General features: G+C 43.4%; 1 protein-coding gene across 8 annotated transcripts; it reads left to right on the forward strand.

The window, feature by feature from the left end:
* Nucleotides 1-3,929: 3,929 nt before the first annotated feature.
* Nucleotides 3,930-18,564, forward strand: luc7l3 (LUC7-like 3 pre-mRNA splicing factor). 8 transcript variants are annotated; one of them, XR_006832479.1, is made up of 11 exons: nucleotides 3,933-4,184; nucleotides 8,571-8,677; nucleotides 9,147-9,291; nucleotides 9,444-9,524; nucleotides 12,917-13,021; nucleotides 13,191-13,352; nucleotides 13,585-13,922; nucleotides 15,100-15,260; nucleotides 16,031-16,546; nucleotides 17,050-17,134; nucleotides 17,963-18,564. XR_006832479.1 is itself a non-coding variant. In XM_046305391.1 (10 exons), exons 1-9 carry the CDS (start codon nucleotides 4,086-4,088, stop codon nucleotides 16,231-16,233), a joined length of 1,401 nt encoding a protein of 466 aa, XP_046161347.1. In that variant the 5' UTR covers nucleotides 3,933-4,085; the 3' UTR covers nucleotides 16,234-16,266; nucleotides 17,963-18,564. The 8 variants fall into 8 exon arrangements, 5 of the variants coding, with proteins under 5 accessions (XP_046161351.1, XP_046161350.1, XP_046161347.1 ...); XR_006832478.1 differs by having other exon boundaries at nucleotides 16,031-17,134; XR_006832477.1 differs by having other exon boundaries at nucleotides 17,050-18,564.
* The last annotated feature ends 2,266 nt before the right edge of the window (nucleotides 18,565-20,830 follow it).

A 20,830-nucleotide genomic window follows, 5' to 3' on the forward strand; every position in this document is an offset into this window, starting at 1 on the left:
TCAAATCAAAGTGTATTTGTCACGTGTGCCGAATACAACAGGTGTAGACCTTACAGTGAAATGCTTACTTACAGGCTCTAACCAATAGTGCAAAAAAAGGTGTTAGGTGAACAATAGGTAAGTAAAGAAATAAAACAACAGTAAAAGGACAGGCTATAAAAGTAGCGAGCCTACATACAGACACCAGTTAGTCAGGCTGATTGAGGTAGTATGTACATGTAGATATGGCTAAAGCGACAATGCATACATGATGAACAGAGAGTAGCAGTAGCGTAAAAAAGGGGTTGGCGGGTGGCGGGACACAATGCAGATAGCCCGGTTAGCCAATGTGCGGGAGCACTGGTTGGTCGGCCCAATTGAGGTAGTATGTGCATGAATGTATAGTTAAAGTGACTATGCATTTATGATAAACAGAGAGTAGCAGCAGTGTAAAAAGAGGGATTAGGGGGGGGGGGGGCACAATGCAAATAGTCTGGGTAGTCATTTCGTTACCTGTTCAGGAGTCTTATGGCTTGGGGTAAAAACTGTTGAGAAGCCTTTTTGTCCTAGACTTGGGACTCCGGTACCGCTTGCCATGTGGTAGTAGAGAGAACAGTGTATGACAGGGGTGGCTCGGCCTGGTGTAGAGGTCCTGGAAGGCAGGCAGCTTAGCCCCAGTTATATACTGGTCCGTTCACATTACCCTCTGTAGTGCCTTGCGGTCAGAGGCCGAGCAATTGCCATACCAGGCAGTGATGCAACAAGTCAGAATGCTCTCGATGTTGCAGCTGAAGAACCTTTTGAGGATCTCAGGACCCATGCAAAATATTTTTAATCTCCTGAGGGGGAATAGAATTTGTCGTGCCCTCTTCACGACTGTCTTGGTGTGTTTGGACCATTCTAGTTTGTTGTTGATGTGGACACCAAGGAACTTGATGCTCTCATCTGCTCCACTACTGTCCCGTCGATGAGAGTGGGGGCGTGCTCGGTCCTCCTTTTCCTGTAGTCCACAATCATCTCCTTAGTCTTGGTTACGTTGAGGGCTAGGCCAGGACTCTGACCTCCTCCCTATAGGCTGTCTCGTCATTGTCAGTGATCAGGCCTACCACTGTTGTGTCGTCTGCAAACTTAATGATGATGTTGGAGTCGTTCCTGGCCATGCAGTCGTGGGTGAACAGGGAGTACAGGAGGGGACTGAGCATGCACCCCTGTGGAGCTCCAGTGTAGAGCATCAGCGTGGCAGATGTGTTGCTACCTATCCTTACCACCTGCGGGTGGCCCGTCAGAAAGTCCAGGATCCAATTGCAGAGGGAAGTGTTTAGTCCCAGGATCCTTAGCTTAGTGATGAGCTTTGAGGGCACTATGGTGTTGAACGCTGAGCTGTAGTCAATGAATACCATTCTCACATAAGTGTTCCTTTTGTCCAGGTGGGAAAGGGCAGTGTGGAGTGCAATAGAGATGGCATCATCTGTAAATCTGTTTGGGCGGTATGCAAATTGAAGTGGGTCTAGGGTTTCTGGGATAATGGTGTTGATGTGAGCCATTACCAACCTTTCAAAGCACTTCATGGTTACAGACGTGAGTACTACGGGTCTGTAGTCATTTAGGCAGGTTGCCTTTGTGTTTTTGAGCACAGGGACTATGGTGGTCTGCTTGAAACTGCTATTATAGACTCAATCATGGACATTTTGAAAATGTCAGTGAAGACACCTGCCAGTTGGTCAGTACATGCCCGGAGCACACGTCCTGGTAATCCGTCCGGCCCCGCAGCCTTGTGTATGTTGACCGGTTCAAAGGTCTTACTCACATCGGCTACAGAGAGCGTGATCACACAGTCGCCCGGAACAGCTGATGCTCTCTTGCATACCTCAATGTTGCTTGCCTCGAAGCAAGCATAGAAGTGATTTAGCTCTTCTGGTAGGCTCATGTCACTGGGCCGCTCGCGGTTGTGCTTCCCTTTGTAGTCTGTAATAGTTTGCAAGCCCTGCCACATAAAACGAGCGTCGGATCCGGTACAGTATGATTCAATCTTAGTCTCATATTGACGCTTTGCCTGTTTGATGGTTCGTCGCAGAGCATAGCAGGACTTCTTGTAAGCTTCCGGGTTAGAGTCCCGCACCTTGAAAGCGGAAGCTCTACCCCTTAGTTCAGTGCAAATGTTGCCTGTAATCCATGGCTTGTGGTTGGGGTATGTACATACAGTCACTGTGGGGACGACGTCCTCAATGCACTTATTGATCAAGCCAGTGACTGATGTGGTGCATTCCTCAATGCCATCAGAAGAATCCCGGAACATGTTCCAGTCTGTGATAGCAAAACAGTCCTGTAGTTTAGCATCTGCTTCATCTGACCACTTTTTAGAGGCCGAGTCACTGGTGCTTCCTGCTTTAATTTTTGGAATCAGGAGGATAGAGTTGTGGTCGGATTTACCAAATGGAGGGCTAGGCAGAGCTTTGTACGCGGGTGTGTGTGTGGAGTACAGGTGATCTAGAATTTTTTTCCCTCTGGTTGCACATTTAATATGTTGATAGAAATTTGGTAGAACTGATTTAAGTTTCCCTGCATTAAAGTCTCCGGCCACTAGAAGCACCGCCTCTGGTTGAGTGGTTTCCTGTTTGCTTATTTCCTTATACATCTGACTGAGTGTGGTCTTAGTGCCAGCATCTGTTTGTGGTGGTAAATAAACAGCCACGAAATGTATAGCGGGAAAACTCTCTAGGCAAGTAGTGTGGCCTGCAATTTATCACAATATACTCTACTTCAGGCGAGCAAAATCTAGAGACTTCCTTAGATTTCGTGTACCAGCTTTTGTTTACAAATATGCACAGACCGCCACCCCTCATTGTACCTGAGTGTGCTCTTCTATCTTGCCGGTGCAGTGTCTATCCCGCTAGCTGGATATCCATGTCGTCATTCGGCCACGATTCCGTGAAACATAGGATATTACAGCTTTTGATGTCCCGTTGGTAAGATATTCGTGATCGTACCTCGTCTAATTTATTGTCCAATGATTGCACGTTGGCGAGTAGTATTGACTGTAACGGCAGCTTTCCCAGTCGCCTTCTCCGGGTCTTTGTCCAGATCTTTGTCCTCTGTACCTGCGCCGCTTCCTCTTGCAAATAACGGGGATGTTGGCCCTGTGGGGTGTTTGGAGAATGTCTTGTGCGTCGTCCTTGTTGTAGAAATAGTGTTATTTGGATAGTGTTATTTGTGGAGAGAAATTTCTTAAGTCTAAAGAAATAGGATGATTTCTTTTCTCCCTCCTAAATCCATTTTTTTCTCCTAGATCTAATAAAGGCTCCTTCTGCTTTTAATCTATATATATATTATCCAGTTTATTTAATCTCTCTATATTATCCAATTTATTTCATCTCTATATGTTATCTAGTTGATTTAGTCTATATATATTATCCAGTTGATTTAATCTATAGATATTATCCAGTTGATTTAATCTGTATATATTATCCAGTTTATTTAATCTATATATATAATCCAGTTTATTTAATCTATATATATTATCCAGTTTATTTAATGCTCTCCAACACGGCCTCTGTCTTCCATCTGCTCTTGTAAACAATCACTGAAACATGGAAATATATATATATATACACAAAAGTTAAATTGATACACACCTTTAATAGGGTTAGGGTTAAGGTTCCCACACAGCCATGTTAAGGTTCCCACACAGCCATATTTCAGTATATATAATATATCGGTGATATGAAAGATAAGATCCCTAGGCTTCTAAAACCTTACTGCAAGCGATGCTAGTTAATTTTCAGACCAAGCGTCAGGGCTCTTAATAAACCCCCATACAGAATACGCTTTCGCCCAATAACTCGTATGTTGGAGTCATGATGATCAAGGGCTAGTGGGGGAACAAGAGTGGATGTTATAGGACATCCTAGCAGAGGGTGGCGTAATTTCTCACACAGCGGCGGGTTCAGGTTTTTCGCACACGGATGCACAGTGGGTAGCGACTGTTGCTGAATGCGAACGGCTGCCATTTTGATCTGAAATAACTAGGATCTGTGTTTCTTTGGCGCATTAATAAATGGTTTAACTTAGTAGATACAATAGCTTTTTGCTTTCAGTTTTGACGCAAAATGCTTTCCGCAGCCCAGTTACTCGATGAGTTGATGGGTCGAGACAGAAACTTGGCCCCCGACGAGAAACGATGCAACGTACGCTGGGACCACGAGACCGTAAGTTAGCCACTTTGTTAGCTTTAGCCAGCTCGCTGGAAACAATTTTGTCCGGTTCTTGTTTTCGTTTCATAGGTAGGTAGCTAGCAAACTGACGTTGATATTAATGTGTTTGCTTAAACCTAATAGCTGGCTACATACATGATGCTCGCTTGGTAGAGCATGGCGCTTGTAACGCCAGAGTAGTGGGTTCGATCCCCGGGACCACCCATACATAGAATGTATGCACACATGACTGTAAGTCGCTTTGGATAAAAGCGTCTGCTAAATGGCATATATTATATTATTATTAACAGCATCCTAACTAGCTATGAACTAACGACCGCCAGGGTCGGGTGTTAGCTAGCTAGGTAGTAAGTTAACGCGTTAGCTACAATTGAGGACAGCATGTTCCTCTCAGGCCCAACCCCCCTGACCCACGAATCCGCATTCAACATTTAAACTAACGAGCAACACTGGCCCTGTACTATATATAGCTCGCTAGATAATGTTATATAGTAGTTAATGAGTAACTTCGCCAAAGGCAACATACGCGTTTGCTAACGACGGCTAGCTACAGGTCCACTGACAACTGGGCTAGCTGGCTTGCTTAAATAAAAACAAGTGGGTAATTTTAACATTATTTGCAGACATCGGCCGAATGTGAAACCGTAATGGAGACACACTAACGTTAGGTAGCTGCGAATTTCAGTCAACATTGACATTTGTATTGGCTCAAAGTTAGACATTAGCTAGCTTAGTAACCTTACGCTATGTCGTTGTCAATGTAACGTTAGCTAGTTAATCAAGTTGCATGAGTCTTGAGTCAAATCACATTTTATTGGTCGCATACACATATTTACTATCTGCTATTGCGGGTGTAGCCAAATGCTTGTGTTCCTCCTAGCTCCAACAGTGGAGTAATATCTAACAATATACACATCTAAAAAGTAATGTAACATGCAGTGCATTCGGAAAGTATTCAGACTCCTTGACTTTTCCCACATTGTTACATAACAGCATTATTCTCAAATGGATTACATTGTTGTCCCCTCAATCTACACACAATACCCCATAATTACAAAAACGTTTTTTTTTGTGCAAATGTATTTTTATTTTTTATTTTACGAACATTTTCAGGGCTCCTGAGTGGCGCAGCGGTCTAAAGGCACTGCATCTCATCTCAGTCCCTGGTTTGAATCCAGGCTGTATTACATCTGGCTGTGGGGCGGCGCACAATTGGCCCAGCGTTTTCCTAGGCCGTCATTGAAAATAAGAATTTGTTCTTAACTGACTTGCCTAGTTAAATAAATCAAATAAGTATTGTGACCCTTTACCCAGTACTTATTTGAAGCACCTTTGGCAGCGATTACAGCCTCAAGTCTAATTTGGTATGATGTTACAACCTGTATTTGGGGAGTTAATCCCTTCAATGCAGATCCTCTCAAGCTCTGTCAGGTTGGATGGAGAGCTTCACTGCACAGCTATTTTCAGGTCTCTCCAGAGATGTTCGATCGGGTTCAAGTCCGGGCTTTGGCTGGGCCACTCAAGGACATTGAGGCTTGTCATGAAGCCACCCCTGCCTCTTCTTGGCTCTGTGCTTAGGGTCGTTGTCCTGTTGGAAGGTGAACCTTTGCCCCAGTCTGAGGTCATGAGCGCTCTTGAGTTGAGCGGTGCCTGCTTTCCCCCAGACGTGACGCTTGACATTCAGGTCAAAGATTTCATCAGACCAGAGTAGCTTATTTCTCATGGTCGAGGGATGCACAATATATCGGCGAACATATCGGAATCAGCCAATATTAGTTAAAATGCCGATATCGGTATCGGCCCGATATCTAGTTTCACACTGACGTCAAAGCTGTCGTGCATATCTATATAATGTAGGTAAATGACGTAATGACACCACGTAAAATGTTGTGCAGCACAGCATCCCTAACCGAGCCCACAATGTCTGCTGTGTGGATCGAGCAGTCAAAAAGTTGAGCAGTCATTTGAAAGAGTAAGAAATTTTCAGTGAGACAACTCAAAGGCAAAATCCATTAAAGCCAAGATAATGGCATTCATTGCTCTTGACAATCAACCGTTCTCTGTCGTGGGGTAGTTGGCTTTCGCCGACTGGTCAAGCACTGGTACACACTACCAAGTGCGATATTTTTCAGATGTTGTCCTACTGGAGTTACACAGTAATAGCATCACTGCTGTTAGCTTCACGACATACATAAACTTAGCAAAAAAATAAACGTCTCCTATCTTTCAAAGATAATTCATACAAATCCAAATAACTTGACAGCTCTTCACTGTAAAGGTTTTAAACACTGTTTCCAATGCTTGTTCATTGAACCATAAACAATTCATTAAAATGCTCCTGTGGAACGGTCGTTAAGACACTAACAGCTTACAGACAATTGGGTCACAGTTATGAGAACTTAGGACACTAAAGAGGCCTTTCTACTGACTCTGAAAAACACATAGAAAGATGCCCAGGGTCCCGGCTCATCTGTGTGAACGTGCCTTAGGCATGCTGCAAGGAGTTATGAGGACTGCAGATGTGGCCAGGGCAATGAATTGCAATGTCTGTACTGTGAGACTCCTCTGACAGAGCGACAGGGCGGACAGCTGATCGTCCTCGCAGTGGCAGACCACATGTAACAACACCTGCACAGGCAATCTCGACACTGTGCATTACAGGGAAGACATCCTCCTCCCTCATGTGGTACCCTTCTGCAGGCTCATCCTGACATGACCCTCCAGCAATGCAATGCCACCAGTTCTGCCATGGCCAGTGAAGAACCCGGATCTCAATCCCATTGAGCACATCTGGGACCTGTTGGATCGGCGGGTGAGGGCTAGGCCCACCCCCCTCAGAAATGTCCGGGAACTTGCTGGTGCCTTGGTGGAAGGGCGGGGTAACATCTCACAGCAAGAATGGGCAAATCTGGTGCAGTCCATGAGGAGGAGATGCACTGCAGTACTTAATGCAGCTGATGGCCACACCAGATGCTGATGTTTACTTTTTAAATTCTGGTTAGTGTGTGTGTGAACTTTTTATTGAACTAGGTAAGTTAAGAACAAATTCTTATTTACAATGATGGCCAAACTCGGATGCCTCTGGGCCAATTGTGCGCTGCCCTATGGGACTCCCAATCATGGCCGGATGTGGTAGAGCCTGGATTCAAACCAGGGACTGTAGTTACAACTCTTGCACTGAGATGCAGTGCCTTAGACCGCTGCGTCCGTGTGTGTCTTAACTATTTAACTGAACTAGAATGCTTAAAAGTCTACAAAAAATTTAAATATCTTATCGGTATCGTTTTATTTGGCAAGGAAAATATCGGATATTGGTATCGGCCAAAAATGTCTTATCGTTACATCAGTAGTCTGAGTCCTTTAGGTACCTTTTGGCGAACTCCAAACGGGTTGTCATGCGTCTTTTAATGTTTAGTGGCTTTCGTCTGACCACTCTATCATAAAGGCCTGATTGGTGGAGTGCTGTAGAGATGGTTGTCCTGGAAGGAGACTCTGGAGCTCTGTCGGTGACCATCGGGTTCTTGGACACCTCCCTGACCAAGGCCCTTCTCCCCCGACTGCTCAGTTTGGCCGGGCGGCCAGCTCTAGGAAGAGTCTTGGTGGTTCCAAACTTCATCCATTTGATAATGGAGGCCACTGTTCTTGGGGACCTTCAATTCTGCAGACATTTTTTGGTACACTTCCCCAGATCTGTGCTTCAACACAATCGACAATTCCTTTGACCTCACGGCTTGGTTTTTGCTCTGAAATGCACTGTCAACTGTGGGACCTTATATAGACAGCTGTGTGCTTATCCAAATCATGTCAAATTAATTTAATTTACCACAGGTGGACTCCAATCACATTGTAGAAACATCTCAAGGATGATCAAAGGAAACATGATGCAACTGAGCGCAATTTTGAGTCTCATAGCGAAGGGCCTGAATGCTAATTTAAATAAGATATTTCTCTTTTTTTTGTATTTTTATGCAACATTTTCTAAACCTGTTTTTGCTTTGTCATTGTCGTATTGTGTGTAGGTTGAGGGGATTTTCTGTTCACTTAATCAATTTTAGAATAAGGCTGTAACGTTACAAAAAGTGAAGGGGTACTTTCCTAACGCACTGTGTGTATGATGGGCCAAATGGTTACCTCTAAAAAATATTAGAATTGGCATTCTTACCAAAGCAAAGGTCACTAGCTACTAATTTGGTTCATCAGTGAGATTAGGCTAATCAATGTTTGAAGATCCATGTTGCATTTCCCAACCAGTTTGCAAGCAACATTTTTGTCAGGCCCGGCACTGAAGAGGTTTTGGGTTTTGTGGCTTCTTATTTCCCAAAATCATGCAACTGTTGGCTCACTAATGACGTGGCTTATCTTTTCTCCCTTCCCTTGCAGACCTGTAAGTACTATCTCTGTGGATTCTGCCCTGCAGAATTATTCACAAACACCCGGTCTGACTTGGGTCCCTGTGAAAAAATCCACGATGAAAACCTTAGGAAAATGTAAGTTTGACCTTTTTTCCCCATCACTTTTTGTTGTTTGTGTTATAATTAAGCAATAAGGCCCGAGGGGTGTGGTATATGGCCAATATAACATTCGTAACCAGTTTCTAATAGCAATTAGGCCCAAGGGGGGTGTGGCATATTGCAAATATACCACGTCTTACATCTGTTCTTAGGGACGACACAACGCAGAGTTCCTGGATACAGCCCTTAGCCATGGTATATTGGCCATATACCACACCCCTTCAGGCCTTATTGCTATTATAAACTGGTTGCCAAAGTAATTAGAAAGGTAAACAAGTAATTTTGTATTATACCTGTGGTATATTTAAGCAATACAACCTGGGGGGTGTGGTATATGGACAATATACCATGACTAAGGGCTGTCCTTAAACTAGTATCACATGTCTATAGCGTATAACATGGAATTACAGGTGTATAACTTCCTTTTCATCCCTATGTGCACCAGGTATGAGAAGAGCTCCCGGTTCATGAAGGAGGGCTATGAGAGGGACTTCCTGCGCTACCTGCAGTCTCTCCTGGCCGAGGTGGAGAGGAGGATCCGCAGGGGCCACGCCCGTCTAGCCCTGTCGCAGGCCCAGCAGGCCGCAGGAGTAAGAATATATATAGATATACTCAGTCAATGCCCATAGGTTTGCCACTATAGAGAACACAGAACTCAACATGGAAACCTAGTCCAACCCTTGTATTCGGTTTGACATGTTCATCAATGTTGTTAGATTATGCTGACTGGACCTTTCTCCAGCAGGGGCCTGGTGGTCCTGTGGGGAAGAACGAGGAGAAAGCTACAGTCCTGACAGAGAAGATCGAGGACCTAGTCATGCAGGTGAGCTGCCTGGGTTTACTAAAACATTACATTCCTCCATTGAGCACAATTAGAGTTGAAGTCGGAAGTTTACACTTAGGTTGCAGTCATTAAAACTTGTTTTTCAACCACTCCACAAATGTCTTGTTAACCTCTCTAGGGTGCGTGGGACGCTAACGTCCCACCTGACCAACATCCAGTAAAAGTGCAGGGCGCCAAATTCAAACAGAAATATCATAATTAAAATTCCTCAAACATGCATGTATTATACACCATTTTATAGATAAACCTGTTGTTAATCCCACCACAGTGTCCGATTTCAAAAAGGCTTTACGACAAAAGCATGCCATGCGATTATGTTAGGTCTGCACCCAGACACATTTTTCCAGCCAAAGAGGAGTCACGAAAAGCAGAAATGGAGATAAAATGAATCACTAACATTTGATGATCTTCATCAGATGGCACTTACAGGACTTCATGTTACATAATACATATATGTTTTGTTGGATAAAGTTCATATGTATATCCAAAAATCTCTGTTTACATTGGCGCGTTATGTTTTGCTTCCAAAACATCCGGTAAAAGTTCAGAGCCATGTCAATTTACATAAATGCTCATTCTAAATGTTGATGAAAATATAACCGTTATCCATGGAATTAAAGATGTACTTCTCCATAATGCAACTGCGGTGTCAGATTTCAAGAAAGCTTTACGGAAAAAGCACACCATGGAATAATCTGATTACAGCGCTCAGAGACCAAAACAAGCAATACAGATACCCGCCATTTTATGGAGTCAACAAAAGTCAGAAATAGCATTATAAATATTCACTTACCTTTGATCTTCATCAGAATTCACTCCCAGGAATCTCAGTTCCATAAATGTTTGTTTTGTTCGATAAAGTCCAATGTTTATGTCCAAATACCTCCTTTTTGTTCACATTTAGTACAGTAATCCAAATGCGCAGGCACTAGGTCCAGACAATGTCAAAAAAAGTTATATTACAGTTTCTTAGAACATGTCAAACGATGTATATCATCAATCTTTAGGATGTTTTTATCTTAAACCTTCAATAATGTTTCAACCAAAGAATTCCTTTGTCTTTAGAAATGAAAGGGAACGGAGCTAACTCTCACGGGTGTGCGCCTGACTGAGCACATGGCCTTCTGGCAGACCCATGACTCAATCAGCTCTCATTCTCTCCCACCTCACAGTAGAAGCCTGAAACAAGGTTGTAAAGACTGTTGACATCTAGTGGAAGCTTTAGGAAGTGCAATATGACCCCACAGACCCTGTATATTGGGTAGGCAAAAACTTGAAAACCTACAAACCTCAAATTTCCTTTTTCTCAGGTTTTTGCCTGCAATATGAGTAATGTTATACTCACAGACATCATTAACAGTTTTAGACACTTCAGAGTGTTTTCTATCCAAATCTACTAATAATATGCATATCCTAGCATCTGGGCCTGAGGAGCAGGCAGTTTACTCTGGGCACACTTTTCATCCGGATGTGAAAATACTGCCCCCTACCCCAAAGAAGTTAACATAGTTTCTGTGCAGTGAAGCTCTCCCTCCAACCTGACAGAGCATAGTTTTGGCAAGTCAGTTAGGACATCTACTTTGTGCATGACACAAGTAATATTTCCAACAATTGTTTAGAGACAGATTATTCAATTTATAATTCACTGTATCACAATTCCAGTGGGTTTACAGAAGTTTACATACACTAAGTTGACTGTGCCTTTAAACAGCTTGGAAAATTCCAGAAAATGATGTCAGGGCTTTAGAAGCTTCTGATAGGCTAATTGACATAATTTGAGTCAATTGGAGGAGTACCTGTGTATGTATTTCAAGGCCTACCTTCAAACTCAGTGCCTCTTTGCTTGACATCATGGGAAAATCAAAAGAAATCAGCCAAGACCTCAGAAAAAATGTAGACCTCCACAAGTCTGGTTCATCATTGGGAGAAATTTCCAAACGCCTAAAGGTACCATGTTCATCTGTACAAACAATAGTATGCAAGTATAAACACCATGGGACCACGCAGCCGTCATACCGCTCAGGAAGGGGACACGTTCTGTCTCCTAGATATGAACGTACTTTGGTGCGAAAAGTGCAAATCAATCCCAGAACAACAGCAATAAACCCTGTGAAGATGCTGGAGGAAACGGGTACAAAAGTATCTATATCCACAGTCAAACAAGTCCTATATCGACATAACCTGAAAGGCTGCTCAGGAAGGAAGAAGCCACTGCTCTAAAACTGCAATAAAAAAGCCAGAGTACGGTTTGCAACTGTACATGGGGACAAGGATCATACTTTTTGGAGAATTGTTCTCTGGTCTGATGAAACGAAAATAGAACTGTTTGTCCATAATGACCATTGTTATGTTTGGAGGAGAAAGGGGATGCTTGCAAGCCAAAGATAACCATCCCAACCATGAAGCACGGGGGTGGCAGCATCATGTTGTGGGTGTGCTTTGTGGCAAGAGGGACTGGTACGCGTCACAAAATAGATGGTGCAATGAGGCAGAAAATTGATGTTGCTTCAATATATCCACATCTCAAGACATCAGTCAGGAAGTTAAAGCTCTGTCGCGAATGGGTCTTCCAAATGGACAATGACCCCAAGCATACTTCCAAAGTTGTGGCAAAATGGCGTAAGAACATGGTAAAGGTATTGGAGTGGCAATCACAAAGCCCTGACCTCAATCCTATAGAAAATTTGTGGGCAGAACTGAAAAAGCGTGTGCGAGCAAGGAGGCCTACAAACCTGACTCAGTTACACCAGCTCTGTCAGGAGGAATGGGCCAAAATTCACCCAACTTATTGTGGGAAGCTCGTGGAAGGCTGCCTGAAACGTTTGACCCAAGTTAAACAATTTAAAGGCTACCAAATACTAATTGAATGTATGTAAACTTCTAACCCACTGGGAATGTGATGAAAGAAATAAAAGCTGAAATAAATTATTCTCTCTTACTATTATTCTGACATTTCACATTCTTAAAATAAAGTGGTGATCCTAACTGACCTAAGACAAATAACTTTTACTAGAATTAAATGTCAGGAATTGTGGAACTGATTTTAAATGTATTTGGCTAAGGTGTATGTAAACTTCCGACTTCAAATGTACATGGACCCTACACTACCGTTCAAAAGTTTGGGGTCACCTAGAAATGTCCTAGTTCTTGGTCCAACAAAATTACATCAAATTGGTCAGAAATACAGTGTACACTGTTTGCTTTTATTTTTTCTTTCAAAAACAAGGACATTTCTAAGTGACCACAATTTTGAAATGTAGTGTACATGCATCCATCATGTGAAGGCCTACATTCATGCAGGACACACACTCTGGTGTGAGTAAGTTGTTTTCTATGTCACCAAAGTTGCCGTTTGTATGTGCTGTGTTCAGATCGAGGAGTTGGGCTCTGAGGGCAGAGTGGAGGAGGCCCAGGGGATGATGAAACTGGTGGAACAGCTAAAGGATGAGCGAGAGCTGCTCAGCTCCACCCCCTCGGTGAGTTACTCCCGGTTCTTTCTCACTCCATCAGCATTGATCAACTCGGTGATCTATTCAGTAAGCCTTTAGTATGAATTCAATACCGTGAACTAAACCCGGGGATGAATGCATTTTTAGTTGAAAGTACTGTACTTGTAAAACTAAAAGTTATCCTGATTGATTCCAGACGATTGAGACCTTTGCGGCCCAGGAGAAACAGATGGAGGTGTGTGAGGTGTGCGGGGCGTTTCTCATTGTGGGAGACGCCCAGTCCCGGGTGGATGACCACCTGATGGGCAAGCAGCACATGGGCTACGCCAAGATCAAATCCACTGTGGAGGAGCTCAAGGTAAGGTTTGAAGGATTGTTCACTCCCAAGCCAATGTTTGTTTGTCAATATTCCATATATGCCATTTGTTGTACTGTATGCTTTAATACCCATGAAAAGGAAGTATAATTTAATCATTTTGACTGTTGCTGTTTTGAAAGACCAGTATGTTGATATTGCTGATGCAGAAAAACATTTGGTCATATAATTTAATTGTTCATCATGAATAATGAATGAATGATTTTCTGTTAAGGAGAAGTTAAATCGGCGATCCGAAGACCCTGCCGGAGAAGACAAGGGAGAGCTAGAAAGCAAGGACTGGGAGCGTGAGAGGGAGGAGAGGGAGACTAAGCGCAAGTTGGAAGAGGAGGAGAAAGAGAAGGAGAAGGAGAAAGAGCGCGAGAAGGAGAAGGAGAAAGAGAGGGAGCGAGTGAAGGAGCGGGAGAGAGAGAGGGAGCGAGAGAGGGAGAAGAGAGGAAGGAGGAGCCACTCCAACAGCCGCCACTCCAGCCGGGCGTCGGACCGTAAGAGGAGTCGTTCCCGGGAACGCCGGCGGTCCAGGAGCAAGGAGAGGGAGCGCAAACGTAGCAGGTACCGTACTGTATGGCACGTAGACTAGCCTTATGGCTGATTTACACTATAGGTCGACCCCCAACTGTACTGTACGGTCCCAGCAACTATGGTGGATGCTTAATCCATAAGAGTCTAAGACGGGGGAGGGGGTCTACTAAGCTATAAGGATTTGTGTTACGGTCATACCAAAGATCATTTTGCTATTTGATTTGGTATTTTGTATCACACTTTTTAAAAATAAATGTTAAACATATTTGATGAAAACATTTTTTTGCCTTACTGCTTTTAGCCTATACAAACATTGAAAAACAGATTCACATTGAAAAACAGATTCACATTGAAAAACAGATTCACATTGAAAAACAGATTCACATTGAAAAACAGATTCACATTGAAAAACAGATTCACTACATGGAACAACAAATAGTCCCAAAAAGACATCTGAAGGAAGTTTGTACTGAAGTGTCTGTCCTACATTGAGAGATTATTTTATTTTTAAACATGTATTTAAGCCCTTATTTTTTCCAATTAACAGTCCATATATACTTCCATAAATGTTTTCAACTGGTACCCCGGTGGTCCTTCAGAACAGTCTTGAGGCCTTAGAGCAGAACAACAGACAGACATGTTCTTGAGTCTCACCTTTTACATATTAGTGTGTACCCCAAACTGTTTGGACGCTACAGGCAGAAGTTGGCAGATTGGCTGTAATGACTTCTGACGAGTCCCAAGAGGCTTGTGGGTCGTAGAGCAAAATGGAGAACACCATCGTGTTCATGCCAGTCTCATCTTTCCATAGAGGGGTCATAGTAGTTCGGACGCTACAGACGATTTTGTGAGGAGCGATTTTTCGGGATGTCTCATGGTCTGACAAACACCGCATCACTGCAGATGCGGAAGTGGATTGATGCGAATGCAGTGGATTGAGACGCATCCATTGCAAAAACAACATATCTCTACCTTTAATCTGAAATATTTTTATGGAGATATTATTATTATTATGCTAATTAGTTTTCCGTGGGGTGCGGACATCGACCTTAGGGGGTTAACCAGCCCAGTACAGCTCTGCCTGGCCCTATAATGTTAATCAGGGATCACAGTTCATGTGTTTGTGAAAAACTCTCACTCGTTGAAAGTTCCACTGCTCTGCTATTGAGTGTGTCATGGATTAACATGTTCCTGTGTTTTTCCACAGAAGCCGGGACAGGGACCGGGAGAGGCGGCGCAGCCGGGAGCGTTCGGACAGGAAACGGCGCTCCCGTAGCCGGGAGAGGAAGAGGTCCCGCAGCTCGGAGCGCAAGTCTCACCGCCACCGGAGCCGCAGCCGGGACAAGGACAGGACGTCCAGAGACAAAGGTGAGACATGGGACAAGTTGGCACATCAAACACATTTAGAATAATTACAACTCAGATCTAGCACATTTCTTGCAGCAATAGCAGGGTTCTTTTCTGAATCTAAAAGGGGCTTTGGTGGTGGATGTGGCAATGGGTGCGGTCCATCTGTTGGCGTGGCTGAATTTTAGAGAATATTTTAGAGGCGGTGTAGAGAAATGTTTGAATTTAAGTGAATTTCTTAGTTATACAAATTTCCCCATTGAGCTGCGAGAATGTTTGTTTTAAAGCTAATTTCCTGCAATTCTATTCATTTTGCCATTGCTAATGCGGTGTTCTTTTACTCGAAGATAAAATCAATACTGCTAAATTCATATTTTTTTTTAAATTCTCCTCGACTGTCTAGCTTTTCTTTTGTTGATTGTTAGATCTCAAAGACTACCATTTCTTTCCCTATTATTTATTGTAAATACTCTATCTGGTTTGTCGTTTAAGTTTACACTGAAGCGGTTTCCATCCCTAAAATTGATCAAATAAATATACTTTTTTACAGATTGGACTTAGGTGGCCTGAAAAACACTTAGCGGCCCACCTAAAGATTTAAACGGCAGACAAATCCCTGACTAGACCTTTTACCCACGTTTGGTTTAGTGACTCCACACTTGTGATTGAGCTGGTGATGCAACAACATTTGGACCATCATGGGCCCTACCGAATTCACAAGTGTGATCTGAAGTGTGTCCTACTCTAGAAGTCTTTGTCATGACTCTGTTTCATACCTCCATCCCTCCCAGAGCGTAAGGAGCCGGAGGAGAGGAGGAGCAGCTCCAAGAAGGACGAGGTGTTAGGGGATGACAAGCCTTCCTCTGACGTGGCCAAGCCTGGGCCCGTGGAGGCTGAGGCTCCTGCCTCCACTCTGGGCCTGGCCCTTCTGGCCAGGGTCAACGGGGCTGCTCAAGACGAACTCCATTCTGAAGGTGACACTCAGTCCAATTAAAACTGATCTGATAGGACCTCAGATCAGGCTCAGGTAAGTGCGCCCTCCCCCGTCATCCTGGCTCTCAAAACACAAACCCCTCCCCCATCTCCCCTCTCAAACCTCCCCCTCCTGTTCTCCTGTCCCCCTGTTTACTTTCAGTTCTATTGCCTTTGATTTGTATGTTGTATCTTTATCCTGTTGTTTTGGATATAGTGCATCGTAAGTATGCACTGAAGATGGAGCTAGACCCATGATGAGAGAAGAAGGTAGAAACAGAGGTCACAAAGCCCAGAGGGAAAGACCAGTGTAGTCCTGAAAAACATACCTGGAGGTACCCCTCGTTTTGTATCGGTTATATACATGCATACATATTATATATCTCTATATTTGGTCTATTGGACAAAAATCTCTTCCAAATTTAAATCCAAGCATTTCTTTCTGCCTGTATTGCCTCTTGTATATATTTTTTCTCTTCAGTGATGGTGGCAGTAACCATGTCTTTTAATTTGTCGATTTTCATAGCCTAAGGAACATATTAAAGTGACTGTTTGTCTAGAAATGTGGACATGTATCCACACATAGACACACTGCATTTTACAGATACTTTAAAAGTAAAGTGAAGCTATATATGGACGGATCCGTACTATTTCTTTGACCTACTGAATGCACAGTCTAAAACCATTTTTTTCTCCCACTGCCATGGATATTGTGTTCTATATACAGCTCTCTGTTCTCTGATATGTATTGTAACACAGTGTGTTGGTTAGCATTGGGCTGATGATGGAAGGGTAGGGGTTAATGAATGATTGCAGCTGACTTCCATACCTCACACAGCGTTGGTGTTGAGTGAGTGAGCGACCTCATGAAAGAAAAAGGCAAATTAATAAACCCTCAAGGATCAAACTGTCAAACTATTCAGGTACTCACCCAGGTACTCCTTTCTCTACCCACATCCATTTCTACTGAATGCTGTTGCCTGTGAGCTTACTGCTCTTTATCATGACTAAAGCTTGATGTGTCTTGTTTTTTGTTTCTCCTTTGCTTTTTTGGTGGATTTTTTTCATCTTTTAAGGGTTGTTTTTGGTGGATTTATTTTCAGGAAGTGATGATAATGATGTATAGAGGTACAGGTGAACTTGTTTGATATCCTCCAGCTGTCTAGTTTAATTAGATTTGGTACTTATTAGTGGACCTGCCTTTCAGGACTTCATTGACTTTGAAAGTGTACCAATTTATATTATTTACATGCTGTTAATTGAAAACACTTAATTTTGGCCCATGTTTGATATCGATGGTTATATCTATCATCCAACTAACATTCCTCAGTTTAGGTTTGGGTTTGTCTATTTTATGGTAAAGGGGATATCAAGCAGGTTCCATAATCTCAAAATAGGATGGTTAAAGCTTTTAAAGTTGAGTTCTATTGCCTTATACTGTGTCCCAAACTGAGTGTGAAGAGCAGGGCGGACATCGTCAGCTAATGTCCACTAACATTAAAGGGCTGTTGGAGAAACGTCCACAAAATTCCAGGATGTTCCCTGCTCCAAAAATGCAATTTAGTTTTCCCCAATGTTTGCTAGTTTTAGTTTTATTTTCCAGTTCGTTAGATTAGTTACCATTCCTCTGTGACATGTCTATAGGGGGATTTCTGTATGTATAGTTGATGATAACAGCTTGTGGCTGCTACAAGCTGTGTTACCAGGATCTTTGCTAATGTATCACCTCTTTGACCGTTTGTGCACCCCAGGGGACGCTGGGAAATCTGGAGGAGGAAGATCTGAAGACCACCTGTCGCTCCACCCTGAACCTGTCTCTGCGCTGCTTCAAACAAGGTGAACCACAGATGTAGTGGCTTATTAAAACAACTGTGACATGTAAATCACAACAAAAGACACGTGTGTAAAGGTGCCCTCTGTTGTCCTCCTGTTGTTGTTTTTGGAAGATCACATTTTTAGCGCAGGACCAGACATTCTTCATTCAGTTTTCCGTTGTATTTCTTTCCTTCATCGTTTCTGATATAAAGGACCTTGTCTAGTAGCTGCTGAGGTAGAATGGTACATTAAGGCTTTTATCTATGTTCTGTTTCTCATGCAGTTTATGACAAATAAAAACCGTGCTTGTTTTGGTTTGTAATGTCAGGTTTCCACTCTTTCACGGTTTGACTTTTTGGGGGAAATCAGTTTGGGAAGTGTTTGTACAATGTTAGTCAGGAGCATCTCTTTCTCTCCTTCTCACACTCACTGACTGATCTCTCTAGCCCCTTACTGTAAAATATAGTGAGATTGAATTATTTTTTTTGTTCTGATTTTTAAACCTGTTCATCTTGATCAATAAAAAGAGTTTGAATGATGTCTGTGGATTTGTTTGACTCCTGTGTTAGGAGTGCTGATTTAGGGTCAGTTTGGCCTTTTAAGTCTTAATAAATAAGAGGTTGGAACTGATCCCGACAAAACAGCATTTCTACTCTGAGATGCTTTGTGAATACAGGCCCCGGCTCATTAAAATCTAAATTGAGGATGAGCCCCACTGGCTCTGTATAAAACCCAGACATTTTCATTCATCAACGGTAGCTGACTCACTCCATCTTTGTCTCTTTCACTTGCTCTGTCTTTTTGGGGTGGCAGGTAGCCTAGTGGTTAAGCAACTGACTAGGTATTCCCTGTCTACCATCCAGCAGCAAGATAACTGAGGGAGTTTGGTCTGATTATGGTCCTAATAAGGATGCTTTACTAGCCTCTCACCCTTCCCTGGATCACACTTTAGGGCTGACCTGAACCCCACTGTGCTCGGCAACTATAGTGAATGTGTAACGAGGCCCCAGTAGCCTAGTTTGGCTTAGTCACGCCTTTTTATTAGTGTGATTTCGGCTTTTCAGTCTCAGAACTGACCTTGTCAACCCAGCAGGCAATTAGACAACGCAGTGGGTGTTTCTAGACATGATCAGAGCTTTGTAATTAATAATTAAGGGTGGTGGGGTCAGTGTACAGGCTGGGTTTGTGCCTGCCTCCTGTGGCTGGTCTGAGTGACCACTGGAGCCCAGCCAACTGCTTAAGGATTAGTGCCAAGGTCTAAGTGATTGTACTGGGTGTAGACTGCACCTGCCTCTTACAGAGGGGAATTGGGTCTAGGGCTTGGAGCTTGTAGCCTGGTTGATGATAAATCGTGATTAGGGCCAAAAGGTTTCCCTAACCAAGTGACCTGCAGGCCATAAAGTACCGTACTAGCAATTGAGAATATTTGATTTAACAATTCAAAACCATACCTAATAACACTCATTAAACACTGATAGCAATGGTTTTATCACAGAGACATGGGCTGGTATAAAGGGAAGGTCCCCTTTTCAGGACCCTGTCTTTCAAAGATAATTAGTAAAAATCCAAATAACTTCACATATCTTCATTGTAAAGGGTTTAAACACTGTTTCCCATGCTTGTTCATTGAACCATAAATAATTATTGAACATGCACCTTTTGGAACGGTTGAAGTCACTAACAGCTTACAGATATGAAAACCTAGGACACTATAGAGGCCTTTCTACTGATTCTGAAAAACACCAAAAGGAAGATGCCCAGGGTCCCTGCTCATCTCGTGAACATGCCTTAGGCATGCTGCAAGGAGGCATGAGGACTGTAGATGTGTCTAGGGCAATGAATTGCAATGTCCGTACTGTGAGACGCCTAAGACATCGCTATAGGGAGACAGGACGTACAGCTGATCTTTCTCGCAGTGGAAGACCACGTGTAACAACACCTGCACAGGAACGGTACATCCGAACATCACACCTGTGGGACAGGTACAAGATGGCAATAACAACTGCCCGAGTTACACCCGGAACGCAAAATCCCTCCATCAGTGCTCAGACTGTCCCCAATAGGCTGAGAGAGGCTGGACTGAGGGCTTGTAGGCCTGTTGGAAGGCAGGTCCTCACCGGACATCACCGGCAACAATGTCGCCTATGGGCACAAACCCACTGTCGCTGGACCAGACAGGACTGGCAAAAAGTGCTCTTCACTGACGAGTCGCGGCTTTGTCTCACCAGGGGGGCTGTTTGGATTTGTGTTTATCGTCAAAAGAATGAGCGTTACAGCGAGGCCTGTACTCTGGAGCAGGATCAATTTGGAGGTGGAGGATCCGTCATGATCTGGGGTGTGTCACAGCATCATCGGGCTGAGCTTGTTGTCATTGCAGGCAATCTCAACGCTGGGCATTACAGTGAAGACATCCTCCTCCCTCATGTGGTACCCTTCCTGCAGGCTCATCCTGACATGACCCTCCAGCATGACAATGCCATACTGCTCGTGCTGTTTGTGATTTCCTGCAAGACAGCAATGTCAGTATTCTACAATGGCCAGCGAAGAGCCTGGATCTCAATCCCATTGAGCACATTCCCCCCAGAAATGTTTGGGAACTTGCAGGTGCTTTGGTGGAAGAGTGGGGTAACATCTCACAGCAAGTACTAGCAAATCTGGTGCAGTTCATGAGGAGGAGATGCACTGCAGTACTTAATGCAGCTGGTCGCCACTTTTGATTTTGACCCCCCCCCTTTGTTCAGGGACACATTATTCCATTTCTGTTAGTCACATGTCTGTGAAACTTGTTCTGTTATGTAAATACA

This window comes from Oncorhynchus gorbuscha, linkage group LG16, assembly GCF_021184085.1.
Source record: "Oncorhynchus gorbuscha isolate QuinsamMale2020 ecotype Even-year linkage group LG16, OgorEven_v1.0, whole genome shotgun sequence".
NCBI classification, from domain to species: Eukaryota; Metazoa; Chordata; class Actinopteri; order Salmoniformes; family Salmonidae; genus Oncorhynchus; species Oncorhynchus gorbuscha.